Source organism: Globicephala melas, chromosome 15, assembly GCF_963455315.2.
Source record: "Globicephala melas chromosome 15, mGloMel1.2, whole genome shotgun sequence".
Taxonomy (NCBI): Eukaryota; Metazoa; Chordata; class Mammalia; order Artiodactyla; family Delphinidae; genus Globicephala; species Globicephala melas.
Genome location: NC_083328.1, coordinates 27,823,746 through 27,838,174, shown reverse-complemented (window position 1 = coordinate 27,838,174; position 14,429 = coordinate 27,823,746). Strand labels below are relative to the sequence as shown.

The window sequence follows — 14,429 nt, the reverse complement described above, 5'->3', positions numbered from 1 at the left end:
GGTGTCAGTGGCTTTGGCCGCCACCCCTAGGAAGACATGTGGAGTCGGGTGAGGTCTTGCGTTCCATGACAGGCCTGGGAGGCGGCACGGTATGCTGGGGTGCACGGAGGCTGGCCACACAGGGCCACACCTCCTCCTGTGGGTACCTTGTGTAAGAAAAGGAGCGTGGGTCTGGCGTCACCTAGTGCCCTCATCTCTGTGTGACCATGGGCGAATGTTCTAGCTGCTTTGGGCCTCAGTTTCCTCCCCTGTAAGATGGGAGAAGCAGGGCACCTAGCGAAGTGTCTAAGGCCTCTGTGTGTCGTTGTGCAGGTTGTACACTGCGCGAGGGCATGAGGCTGTCAGGACCAGTGGGAGCTGCGTCAGCCCGTGCGCCACTTACTGAGCCCCTGCGGGGCTGTGGCTGCTCAGAGACACACCTTTTCTTACAAAAGAGCCTTTTTCTGTGGCCCTGAAAGTGCTTGACATGTAGTAAGTGCTCAGAAGACAGTAACTGCTCTTACACTCTTGAGGAATCATGTATGGAGAACATGGATAAACGTGTCAAAGGATCTGGGGAGTAAGGTAAACTGAGATATGAATTCATCTTTGAAGGATGGATAGCATTCTAGGAGATGTGCACAGAGGGAAGTGTGAGGCAGGATGAATTCTCATATGATCAGTGTCGGGTTTTCCCTTGAAATATTTCTTTCTCTCCCCTCCCTTCCCCACCTTGCCCCTCCTCCCATCGCTTGTACGCCATGCCAGGGAAATTCGTGGAAAGCCATTGAAAGATATTTTTTTTTTGAAAGATATTTTTAAACTTTGGATTATGGAGAAATTTAATGTAGGCAGAATAGTGTATCGTACCCCCTGTACCCATCACACAATCTCGTCTGGCTCCAGCTGCCAAGGCCAGTCCTACTCCATGCCTAACCCTCCATTGCCTTCACCTCCATATTCTTCTGAAGCAAATTGCAGACCTCTTGTCATTTCTTCATCAACATCAGTGAAATGTTTTAAGCAGAGAAGGAATGTGATAGGGTTTGGGTCACAGGGAGGCCATTTGAGCGCCACCTTGGGGGTGGGGCAGAGGACAAGGGGGCAGCGGGGTGGCAGCTGGAGACTGTTGTGTTTGTCCAGGTGGGAGATGGGGGGCTTCTCAACCAAGGCTTGGGTGACAGAGATGGAAGAGTGGGGACAGACCTGAAGGTGGTTAAGGCTGTAGATTCTGTGGGACCAGTGGCACCGGGTGTTTTTCTGGAGGCCGGTTTAATGGCATAGTAATGGCCAACAGTTACGGAGCGCTCAGTGCCTGTGGGCTCCTAGCTGAGCACCTCTTGCGTGTATATCACCTTGCTCAGATCTCACAAAAACCCTGTGAAATCTGCACTGTTAACCTCATTTTATGAATGAGAAACTGAGACCCAGGTTGGTGAAAGCTTCTTCCCGGAAGTCACAGCTAGAAGGGGGGGAATCCCAGGTCGCTGGGCTCTGGAGTTGGTGCCTTGAACACCAGGCTGTGCGACCCCTCTGGTAATGCTGCCAGGATGGGTGACCAGGTTTTGTTTTTCAGCCGTGCTGCGCGGCACGCTGGATCTTAGTTCCCTGACCAGGGATCAAACCCGTGCCCCCCGCAGTGGAAGCACGGATTCTTAACCACTGGACCGCCAGGGAAGTCCCAGGATGGGTGACGGCTGATGGAACCTGTTTAAAAACCTCCACGGATGCCTGATGCCTCTTGTGTTATTCTTCTGATAGGAGCGTGTCTTTCAGCAGAGCTGGGGCTCAGGGTTTTGTTTTTGCTTTTCTTCCCCTGTCCTTGCTCATTTGTCTCAAACGACCGCCAGGAAGGTGTTGGCTGCTCTTTTATTATTGCCATTTCTGTATATTCTGCCTTTGCTCTTTAAGGGCCATTAGTGGAAAGCAGGAAAGGAAAGGTGTTATCTGGGTGGGTAGCAGCTGCTGCCGTGTGTGACCTTTCTCAACAGCTTGCCCGGTGTGTTCTCTGAATGGTTGGGTGTCGGGAGAAATGAGGGCAAACGTCGGGGACAGGGACCCGGCAGCTCTGTGGCTGGGCTTTAGCAGTTACATAACATCTGTTTCTCAGAGGCGTCCCGTAGTTAAGTAGTTCTGGGTGTTTCCTCCTCCCCCATTAGACCATAATACCAGCAAATGTTTTTAAGCATCCCTTCTCTCAAGCCCGGCGTTCTGAGCACAGAACGGCTCGTTACAGAGGAGGTGAAGGAAGTCTCTCTTCCACAGGAACTTATCCCTCGGCCTCCTTGCAGGCTTCTGCTTATCTCAGTGGTGCTGCGGATGGAGCCCAAGTGGGGCTGTCTCAGTGGACTTGAGGATGGAGCTGCTCCCTGGGCTCCTGGTGAACCTGTCACTTGGCAGCTTGACAGTGATCCAGGAGGATCAGTCCCGAGATCCCAGAGCTCTGCCTCGTCAGGGCGAGCCTGCACGCCTTCCCGGGGTCAGCCCCACACAGCACAATCAGAGCGCAAGGTGGGCTGGAAGGCACAAGGAAACAGGAGACTCGGGAGATGCAGGGCCCCGAGCCCCGCAGTCACACCGGCCCCCTCTTGCAGACTGGTTTTGGGCAATGCTTTACCTTGCTGAGGCTTGCTTTCCTCATCTGTAAAATGGGCATAAAGCTCGACCTCCCAGGCTGTGGTGCCTGCTCCTGTAAAGCACCTGGGACACTGCCGGACCTGAGGAGGCGCTCCGTTACGATAAATTAAGGATCACTCACTGTGGCAGGCACTGGGCGCTCCCCAAACTCTGTCATCCCTTTGTTCCTCATGACAAATCCCTCATGTTCCTCATGACAATAGGGAACAATACCCCCATTTTATAAAGAAGGTACCAAGAGTCAGAGGTGTGAAGTAATTTACTCCAGGTCACACGGCAGTGAATAGACAGGACCTGGGTTTGACCTTCACGCCCCTCGTTTTTCTACACCTGATTCGAGGCCCTGCCTAGAGGGCTCGTTGATGCCAAACATCTCCAAGCATTCCTGACAGTGCCCTGGAATGTCTTCATGCTGGAATTTTCATTTACATACTGGTTTGCACAATGCCTTCATATGAAGCAATGACCACTTTGAAGAAGGCCCATCTTGGCTGCTGGCCAAGTTTCTGGGTTTCTCCTTGGACCCTGAGTTTCACAGTAGCTCCTGCCTTTGCTAAGGTTCTTGTTTACTCTGGGCGCTCCTTCCCTTACTGTCAGGGTCCCCCTGAGGGGGGCTGGTTGCAGACCGGTCTGTGATAAGCCAGACTGGGCCTCGGGAGCAGCCAGAGACGGTGCCTTTTCCCGGAGTGTGCGCGTGTGTGCGCATGCTTGTGTGTGATGGTGCCCCTTATCTGGGTAATGCTCTCTGTACTTGATCCCAGGTTTATCACCTCCTCCAGGTCCTCTGGTATCTTGAGATGCTAGCTCAGCATCCTGGTCATGGTATATGCAGAGAAGCAGGCTGGAAAGTCCAAAACATGGACTCGGAAATTTGAACACCAGTTCTGCTGCTTGCCTCCTGTGTGGCCTCGGGCGAGGTGTCTACCTTCTTTGTGCCTCTGTTTTGGTTTGCAGCTCGGTTCCTGAGCCTCTCCTTCCTCCTCTGGGAGATGGGCATGATCAGGCACCTGCGGGCAAGGCCCACCATCAGTCTCAAAGAGAGCGATGGCAGCTGTAATTTTTTTTTGAAGACATCTGTGACCTTGGCTAGATCTGGACGTGTGTTGTTTCAGCTAACGTTCCTGATTTTCTTAGTCTTCAAGCCTAAATTGACTCTGTACAAGGAAACAGGGTATATACATCTAAAAGACCAACAGATGTTGATAACATTGGTTCTTACTTTTCTTTTCTTTTCAGTTCTCTTCACAAATTTTATCCAAAAATGATCGTATTTTGGCTTTTTTCATTGTTATTTCATTGTTATTATTAGTCATCGTTTCTAATCGTTTCTAATAATTATTAATGCAAAACGTTGTTTCAAGTATAGCATCTGTGTTGTTGGTAGGTGCTTCTCAAACTTTCTGTGCTGAAGAGCCAGTTTTTTTGGTTTGGGTTTTGTTTGTTTGCGGTACGCGGGCCTCTCGCTGCCGTGGCCTCTCCCGTTGCGGAGCACAGGCTCTGGACGCGCAGGCTCAGCGGCCATGGCTCACGGGCGCAGCTGCTCCGCGGCATGTGGGATCCTCCCAGACCAGGGCACGAACCCGTGTCCCCTGCATCGGCAGGCGGACTCCCAACCACTGCGCCACCAGGGAAGCCCTGGTTTTGTTTGTTTTTAAGTATTTCCAATTCATTGCAAACTGGTACTTGTGTAAAATACAAAAACAAAAAAAAACCAACTAGAAAAATTCCGGAATTCCTGGATTTCATACCAATATGAAATTGCTTCAGATGTTTCGAAATGCTTATTGTGAATTTCTGTGCTTGCCTCAGGTGGGTAGCAGACAGCTCACATCCCTGCCCCAGTTCACGGCCCCCTCGGTTGCAGACTTAACTCTGCCATCGCAGGAGTAACAGCGCTGCGCGTGGTGGTTGCTGCCATCTGGTGCTGGCCGGCAGGCTTGATGCGGTTTTCCTCTCGCTGTGCCTTTGTTCCCCTCCTTGAGAATCTGGAAGTTGAGAGCTGACAAGTGGAGGAGCTTCCGTGACATCCCAATTTTACAAATGATGAACTGAAAAACCTAGGTTTCTAAAACTAGGGAGTGGCCCCACTGCAATTCACACCTGAGTGTGTGACATCCTTCCCCTTTGTCTTTGACAGTGGTTCCCAAGTCTGATTGATCATCACAGTCACTGGGGTCTTTAAAAAGTATTGCTCTGGGACTTCCCTGGTGGCGCAGTGGTTGAGAGTCCGCCTGCCGATGCAGGGGACACGGGTTCGTGCCCCAGTCCGGGAAGATCCCACATGCCATGGAGCGGCTGGGCCCGTGAGCCATGGCCGCTGAGCCTGCGTGTCCGGAGCCTGTGCTCCGCAACGGGAGAGGCCACAACAGCAAGAAGCCCATGTACAGCTTAAAAAAAAAAAAAAAAAAGTATTGCTCTGGACTCCCGCACATTGAATCAGCATTTCTGGGAGTGAAGCCCAGAAATCTGCATTTCTCAGAAGCCCTCCGAGCAACTAATGATCAGCTTGCTTTGAGAGCCACTGGTCCACACTGTGCTGCTTCCCTCTGCTCTGCAGGACTGACTCATCTCCTTAACCCCTGAAGGGCTCCTGTGCCCCAGGGTGGAGGGCAGGGAACACAGACAGTGGCTCTGACTCTGATGCCTTCGGCTCACAGCCTGACCTCTCTGAGCCTCGAGGCCCCATCCATAGGAGGCCCTGCCCACCTTACAGGAGGGTGGCGAGGGTCACATGAGCTGATGGATATAATAGTTGGTGTTTAAAAGTATGTTAAGGCAAGTGGGCACTGGGGCTAGGACTTTGTCTTTACCTAGGCGGGTGCAGTGTCTTCACCGCAAAGGAAGGTTCTAGATCCCTGCCCACAGCCAGTGTCACTGGGGCCCACAGACAGTTTGTGTGTTTTATAAAACTGAGGTAGATTCTGAGGCATCAGGTGAACATTCTCAGAGAGTTTGAGTATGTGACCAAACGAGTCTCAGTTGCTGTTAAAATTTGGGGGTGTCTTGGTCTAATAAATCAGGAAGTGTCTAATTTGGTATGGTAGCCAAAGGAGGGGTGAAGCAAGATTTACTGGAATGTGATTAGATAGAACATTCTGATATAAAAGGAAGTGCCAGGGGCTTTTTAAATTTATAATCTTTTCATGATTTGGCAGGTAATTATGATAATTCCTGGGATTTTCACAGACTTAAAAGCTTTTTCACAGACACATTATTTTTGGAGATCATCTTCCCTGATGCTTCAGCTGGAAGGGATTGCTCAGTCTCTTGAAGCTCCAAAGGCATCATCTTACAATCCCCAACTCATATGTCACCGTGATGACGCCTTTCCCCAACAATGATGACCCTTTATGCCAGGGATACTAAATAGGTGTCATCGCGTAGGCCAACACACTGATCAGTTGGTTAGGGCTGACTGGGTATCTTCTTGAGGAAGGTAGCAGTGATCGACTAGTGATGTCTGCCAAGTGGCAGGCAGTGGGAGAGAGCAGTGGAACCTGATAGATCGCACCAGTTCCCTGTGGTTGGGCATTTAGGTGGGTTCCAGCCATTTGGAGCTAAACTTCTGCTTGAGCACATGTGCAAGTAGAGGCACAGGCTACTCCACAGCAGGGGTTTGCTAAGCCACAGGTGAGTGATTTCAAAAGTTTGACAGATGTTGCCAAACAGCCTAGTGACTTAAACTTCTTTAGTCTTTCTACCGTCTTCTCTCCAGCCTAAACGACAAAACCCAAATGTTGACTGACAAGCATTCACACCTTATTAGCTCATGAGCTGTGCACCTGCCAGATATAACTTGGGAACCGTACCTGCTGCCATCCGCGTGTTCCCTTGCGCCTTTCAGAGAATCGGGGCTCAGTTCCCAGTGCTTTGGCCCATGTTGGGCTCTGTTGGAAGCTGCATCAGCTGTGATCAGTGCATCTCCACCTGGCATTTGCCTCTGACTCTGTCACCGTCATTAGTGTTGTCAAGTGGCACCTCCCCCTTAACCGCCTTCAGATTAGTTTTCGAGGAAATACACCTGCTGAGAGTAGTAAGAAACACGGCAGACTCCTAAAGTGGCCCTGAGCACAGTGAGTGCCCGGCTCTGACTTAGGGCCTGGGTCGGCCACAGGAGGCTGCCTGGCACGTGTCAAGGCCGATTCGAGAAGTGACGCCTGAGTCTTGTCTCCGGGCGAGGCCTTTCCCGATCCCCCATCTTCCAAGTCCTCCTCTCTCTCTGAGCTCTAGTCCAGTTTGTCTGACCTCTAGGATGTGAACCCCATGACTTTCCTGCACCCCAGCACCGAGAACACTGCCTGGCGGATGGTTAGCAATTCTCTTGGTGACATCCCTGCTTTGGAGACGGTGAGCCGTCTGAGCCACTTGTTATGGAACATGTGGCCCTTTTCCATGTGGCTTCCGGAGACCTGCCTCTCCTCCTCCTCCTCTTTCATGTCCCTTTCACGTGATCACCCACCATGTAAAATGAGCTTCCATTCACTGAGCATTTGCCACGCGCAGACATGGTGCCAAGCCTGCTAAGGGCGGCAGCTCATTTCATCCACACGGCGGCCCCGTGCAGTGAGCACTTTTGTTTTTTTGTTTTGTTTTGTTTTTAACATCTTTATTGGAGTATAATTGTTTACAATGTTGTGTTAGTTTCTGCTGTATAACAAAGTGAATCAGCTATACGTATACATATATCCCCATATCCCCTCCCTCTTGCGTCTCCCTCCCACCCTCCCTATCCCACCCCTCTAGATGGACACAAAGCACCGAGCTGATCTCCCTGTGCTATGCGGCTGCTTCCCACTAGCTCTCTGTTTTACATTTGGTAGTGTATATAAGTCCATGCCACTCTCTCAGTTCATCCCAGCTTCCCCCTCCCACCCCATGTCCTCAAGTCCATTCTCTATGTCTGTGTCTTTATTCCTGTCCTGCCCCTAGGTTCATCAGAACCTTTCTTTTTTTTAGATTCCATATATATGTGTTAACATATGGTATTTGTTTTTCTCTTTCTGACTTACTTCACTCTGTATGACAGACTCTAGGTCCGTCCACCTCACTACAAATAACTCAATTTTGTTCCTTTTTATGGCGGAGTAATATTCCATTGTGTATACGTGCCACATCTTCTTTATCCATTCATCTGTCGATGGACACTTAGGTTGCTGCCATGTCCTGGTGAGCGTGGTTTTTAATCCCCCTTTTGTAGGTGACAGGCCTCAGGCTCACAGAGGTTAAGTGACTCGTACAGGAGCACACTGTTAAGTAATCCAGCCAAGACCAGTCTTGCACTGGAGTCTGAGCCCTTAACTGCCTCTCTCAGCTACCTCCCTGCCAACCTCTGGGCCTTTGCACCTGCTGTTTTCTCTGCTGGTTGTGTCTTTCTCCTCTTTGTCCACAGGATGACCTCCTAGAGCTCAGCATGTTTATGGAACGTAGAAGACCCGTGGGGCTGAGTGACATTAGGGAGAGTTGTTGGGAGGAGAGGGGCAGGAGATGGTGTTAGGGAGAGAGGCCGGGGCGGACCTGAAAGGAGGGTGGATTTTTATGCTTAGGGCAGTTAGAAGCATTGAAGGTTTTAAACAGCAGGTGACAACATCAGCTGTTGCTTTGGGAAGATCACTCTTGCTGCTTGGTGGAGAAAGGATTGGAGGGCCCCTGTCTCTCTCTCTATCTTATTCCCTGCAGCTATTGAGAATAAGGAAGGAAGGTCAGGTGAAACCTGTAAATGCCCTCAGAGCCTCATAGAAATTCTGGTAGGCAGTGGTTGTGCCTTTTATTTTGATGATAATGGGAACCATTTGTGATCTCACATTTCTCTTCTGAGGCTCGCTCTGAGTCTTGAATTCATTTCTAGTTATACTAGAGTTTGGAAAGAGTTGTTTGAGGAATAGTAAGCTCAGTATGGTTTATGTAAGATGAAAGCTGTTTATATCAGTAAGTGTTTGTAGGGATATGTAATGGAGAAATTCAGGGTTTCAGAGCTTCGCCTAGTAACAATGAGCATTGCCATTTTAATGACTGCAGGAAATTATTTCATCAAATTTTGTCTCCTCAGTTCCATAGGATTCCCCCCCCCCATTCCCTAGTGAAATGAAAGCTTTGTCTGATATGGTCAAGTTACTCTCTGGCTGCATAAGAGAACCAGCGTTTTGACAGCTCATGATAAACACTGCTTGAAGCTGGGATGTGTCAGTGTTTTATGCACTTATGGAAAATTGTTTTAACACTCTGGTTTCCACTGCCAAACAAAACAAAACAAAAACAAAGCAAAACCCTGCCTTGCTTTAGAAATGACAGTGGCCCTTATTTAAAGCTTGCATGTTGTGGGGGCATATTAGCAGGTATTTAGCAGTGATATTGGCAGTTGTGTATGTTTCCTGCTTGCTGTGTGGTAAATGGATTCTCAGCCCTGAGGAAGCTCGTGGAGGGTTTATGTGATTTCTGTGCGTAGGAGTCGAACAGTCATTATTAGTGATGTTGTATTTGTTTGTGAAAGGCCAAAAGATCATCTTAAGCTTTTTTTATACAAAAGGAATAAGGCAACCGGGGAATATTAACTTCAGGTCTGTATGACAAAAAAAAGTCGTTAAAAGACTCAGTGACTTATTCTCCGTTTGTTAATTGCATGGCTACTGCAGTGTCTTTTATGCCATTTTCACTTTGCATTTCACACTGGTTTGAAAAAGGTGAGCATCTGAGGGACAGAGAGGGGATGACATCTGAGTGGAGATTCCCAGAGCAAATTAATGGATGCATCAGAATTATGGTTGGGAACCTGATAAATTTCATGTTGATTGCACCTGGCTCCCCTTACTTTCAGGTGAAAAATTTTAATTCTTTTAAAGAGGCTAAGTGGTTGTTCTCTCTGATAAATTATTAAGAAACTAAAAAGTAAAGAAAAGTAGAAAGAATGGAAAGAAAAATAACCCTTGACTCATGTTCATATCGTCATATTTTTCCTCCTATGCCTTTTACCCTTTATGTAACATATCCAAAAAATAAAAACAAAAAGGAGGGCTTCCCTTTGTTCCTCCTGAAGCATCGAGATTCAGGTTACTCTTTTTTTCCCCACAGAGCTGCTCCTTACATCCTTTCTTTATTCTGACAGTATGTTTTATATTTCACATAGAATACTTATTATAAATGGTCTGATACTATTTATGTGTTATATAGAATGTAGTAAGTACCTGGCTGAAGTCTGGGGTGTAGGAGGGATGATCTTCTGAGAAGGGCAGAGGGACAGGGGCTAGTGGGGGTCTGCCTGACCTCTGCATTCTGGGGGGCTTCTCTGTAAGATGCTTGCCAGATTCTTCCTTCAGGGCTCCTGATGAGCATGGCAAGATTACATTCTCACATTTCTCTAAAACATTTAAATAAATTACAGTTGAATTTGATTTTAAGCCCCAGTAAGATCACTCTTGTAATCAGAGAAATTACTGTATGTTTTGACCATATGGGATATCTTTGTTCTGTTTGTAAGTTACAGCTTGAAAGAGCTGTTATTGATTCTGGACATCAGTCATGGGCTATCTTATCGCAACCTCCATTTTTATTTATTTGGGGTCAGCCAAGTGTATTGAAACGTGGATAACTTCGCAGGCTCTTGGCAGGCCTGAGTGGGCTAAACGGTGGAGCGGCAGGATTGTGGAGTGTGGCCCAGTGGTCAAGAGCCGGGGCTGCGGAGTCAGCCCTTTATTAGCTGTGTGACTGTGGCCCGGCTCCTTAAACACCTCTGACATTGTTCCTCTTTCTGTGAGGTAGGAGCAATAATATCTTCCTCAAGTATTTTCCTGGCATAGAATGATCAGTGACCATAGGGCAGCTGTGCTGCTGCAGGTGTGTCTGTCACCCTCACTGTCACCATCCTCAACAAGGCTCCGGTACTGTTTTCTGGGTTTTCAGAACCAAGGCCCTGATGAACAGAAATGGCAGTCATTCTACTTGTACCATTAGCGGGGAAGTTCTTAACAGGCACAACTCGGATGAGAAAGAAAGCCTTTGCCAGAAAATTATTCATTTATTAAGAACAAAAGCCTAAGGTCCAAAAATGACACGATACAGTCACATTGTGACCATAAACTGGGGACCGTTGAGTCCATAATGTTAAAATCAACCAAGTCAAAAACGTATTCAACTTCTGACTGGATTGCGTAGCTAATCCGTAAGTATAAGCAGTGTTACTGTTTCCAGCCTGACAACCTCCTGATGCCTTGCTGACAAGTGATGGGCTCGGAGAGAGCGGGGCGAATCGTGGGGAGGGTCTGCCCTCCGAGCCTCACTACATGGTGCTTGTGTGTTGCAGGTGGCAGAGATGCACGGGGAGCTGATCGAGTTCAATGAGCGCCTGCACCGGGCCCTGGTGGCCAAGGAAGCCCTCGTGTCCCAGATGAGGCAGGAGCTCATCGACCTTCGGGGGCCGGTGAGTGTTCCCACCCAGCAAGGCCCTGGCCTTGCCTTTCTGCCCACACTGTCTGTTGGTCCACCCAGCCTCTGCTGCTCACAACCATGCTGTTATGTTTGTTCAATGTCAAGGGTATGGAAAAATACAGAGACTAAAAGAGGGAGCATCCAGGTACCCACCATCTAGACTTTACGTGCATTAGCCTTCACCACATTTGCTTTCCTTTGGGTGGGAGGGGGTAAAGTAAATAAAATGCTACAAACTGTCAGAGTCCCCTTGGCACCATTTCATGCCCTGTACCCATAATCGATATTCTGAAATTGGCATATAGCCTTCTCCTCCCTGTTTTTATAGTTACTACATGGATAAATTTCCATAGAAATAAATAGTTCCAGTTTTGTGTAACTTTTACCTACATGGTATACTTGTACATATCTGTTTGCCTCGTGTGTATGTGTGTTTATGTTTATTTAGTATTATGGTTTGAGGACCATCCCACATAGATCTAATAGAGGATTTTAAACTGCAGCACTCTTGATACTTTGAGCCATTTAATTCTTTGTGGGGTGGCTGTCCTGCGCATTGTAGGACGTTTAACAGCATCCCTGATTCCTACTCACTAGAGGCCAGTAGCACCCCACCCAATCATGGCAACCAAAGATGTCTCCAGACATTGTCAAAATATCCCCTGGGGGACAGAATCACCCCTGGTTGAGAGCTGCTGACCTAGTTTGTTCACTTTCTTGATTCTTTAATTCTCTATTGAATGAAATACTACAATATTTTAAATCTGGTTGTGTTCATAAACATTTAGGTTGTTTCCAGTATTTTGCTACTGCAAGTCGTATTGCTGAGAGCATCTTGTCCTTTTTGCACATTTATAATACCTTCTTCTTTGCTTTAAAACTTTCTTATGATGTCAAATGTTAAACACCTGAAGGTCGGCAGATGTGCGATGCACTCTCACTTAACCATTGTTCAAACGAGCTATTGTCAGTCATGGTCAATCTTATTTCAAGTTACCAGTACCTGCTTTTCCCCTCCATATTGGTTTGAATCAAATACCAGGCAGTTTCATCTGTAGACTTTTCAGTGTGTAGCTGTAAAAATGAAGAAAACAAATAGAATATCATGGTCAGGCCTCCATTATCAATAATTTGCCTATACCAATGAATATCGGTCTTCAAATTTCTTCTTGTCTCATAATTTTTTTAATAGTTTTTTTGAGTCATGGTGAGGAGTGACAGATCTAGATCTGTCTGCTGTGAAAGACTGAACTTTTTTTTTAAATGATTGAAAATTGTCAGAATTTGGGCTCTTGACAAACCTTGTTACACCCATCCATGCTGAACAGCCAAGAAGTATAAAAGGGTGTGTTCAGTGAAAAATAAATCTCCTTCCTATCCGGGCCCTTTACTGTCCTGCCCAGAGGCAATAACAGTGATTGCCTGGGTTTCTCTTTACAGAGTTGAGCACTGCTTGAGTAAGCTGCGCGCACACACCTACACGTTTAACAACCAGTAGCGGCTCTATCCCCTGTTCTCTATGTTACTTTCCTCTCACCTATCTATGTACTTTAGACATCATTTTATTGTACTTCACGTGTAGGCCTGCATCCTTCTTTTAAAGAGCTGCATTGTATTCCTTTGAACTGATAATACCAAGGTTTATCTAACCAGGCCCCCATTGATGGATATTGAGTTGTTTCCCATTTTTATTTTTACACCAGAGCCGTCAATAACATCCTTGTGAAATCCACATTTAGAATAGAAGGTTGTCTGGCAGCTCATGGGGCTACACTTGGCTGGGTGTAGACCCAGAGATCTCGTCTTGCAAGCTTTCAGGGCGCTGGGAGGACTAGCATCTTCTTCCATCCTCCTCCATCTGTTGCAGGAAAACCCTTCCTGAGCGCCAGCGTCCGTCAGGAACTCCCGGTTGTCAGAGTTCCGACGGTGTGTCAGGCACACATGGGTCTTCACCTTCATTCTCTCATTGGATTTTGAAGACGAGCCTGTGAGTCGAGTGGGATTAGCATCCTCTTTAATAAACATGGCAGTTGAGATGCAGAAGGGTTCAGGGCCCCGCTGGGCTTCTCATTATATTCCACCGCAGTGCTGGGCCCCCAGCCCATCAGCTTTCTTCTGCTCCGGGTCCCTTGCTTCCTCCTGCTGTCCCCTCTGCCTGGAATAAGGCTCTGGCCTCAGGTAACTCACCCCTCAGTATCTACTCATCGCCTCCTCAGGAAACCTGACCAGGTCAGATTTTCCATGTTGAATGTGATGTTTATATGTATCTCTCCCTTCTTCTCTGGCTGTGATTTTACATTCATCTCTCACTAATCAGTCTCTCCATGAGGGGCCCCTCCTTGAGGGCAAGTTCCATGTCTCTTTCTGCTCCCTTTGAATCCCATTGATTCACATAGTAGGTGCTCAATAAATATAAGTTGACTTATTGAGTGAATGAATGAGTGAAAGAGGGAATGTCACAGGTAGTAAGTGGTGGAGTCCAGATTTTCCCTGGGCGCCTCTGACGTGAAAGCCCATCTTCTCTCCTCCTGCCAGGCTCCCTCTTGCTTCCAGTCTGATTGCCCTTCAAGGCAGTGACATCCCTTTACCCAGAGGCAGCTCGAACCATCATCAGATCCTCTCCTGCGGGCAGGTTGTGATGGCCAGAAGTGAGGAGGGAGTAAAGCGGTCCTGAAGGCTGTTGGGAAGAGCTGGCCATTTGGGCATTGGCCCCAGGGGGACATCTTGACCTTGTTGTTACTGCCTCAGGCCCGCTCCAGTCATCTGCCCAGAGCCAGACAGACGGGGCAGAGGAGGGAGGCAGCCGCAAACTCGGCTTCAGTTCTGGAGCCCGTGAGAGGCCTCTCTTGTGGGAGGCTGCCCTACCCCTTCGTTTCCACTCTCTGCTGATCCCGGACTAGACTTCCTCCCAGACCGCCAGAGTATTTGAGGGCCTCACGGTCAGGACCGGGTCTGCCTTGTTCGGAAACCCCGGTTTCCTCTTCCATCAAGTGGAGAGTAACGTGGCACTAGCCGCTTGGGCGGCTCCACAAGATGCTGCCGGTAAAGGTGCTTGGTGTCGGGCACGTGGCAGGGGCCCCGTTTTCATCTCTGAGTCCCCCGTGCCCAGCACCCTGCCTGGCACATCGTAGGTGCTCCGTAAATGTTTGCTAAGTGAGAACTTCATTTTCATAGAGCAGAGGATGACTCCATGCACCAAATAATAAATTTTTTAAAAGATAGGTGCAGGGACACGGTTTCTTCTCAGTGTTACCTTTTCATGATATTATAGACTTGTAAGAAGTCACTTATTTTAAGGAGAAGGGTTAAATTCTTATTTTAAGGATTAAGGGTTGAATTTTTTCCTTTTCTTTTTTTGAATGTAAGTATTTTTAGGACTCTCTCCTCGTTATACA

The 14,429-nt window shown here is 48.0% G+C and overlaps 1 protein-coding gene across 3 annotated transcripts in view; it reads left to right on the top strand.

The window, feature by feature from the left end:
* Positions 1 to 14,429, top strand: part of SNX29 (sorting nexin 29) — a 552,967-nt gene that overhangs the window by 334,016 nt on the left and 204,522 nt on the right. For all 3 annotated transcript variants that reach the window (XM_030883986.2, XM_060284206.1, XM_060284205.1), the window contains one exon: positions 10,910 to 11,026. In XM_030883986.2, the coding sequence (XP_030739846.2) occupies positions 10,910 to 11,026 (117 nt within the window). The remainder of the gene's footprint in view (positions 1 to 10,909; positions 11,027 to 14,429) is intronic.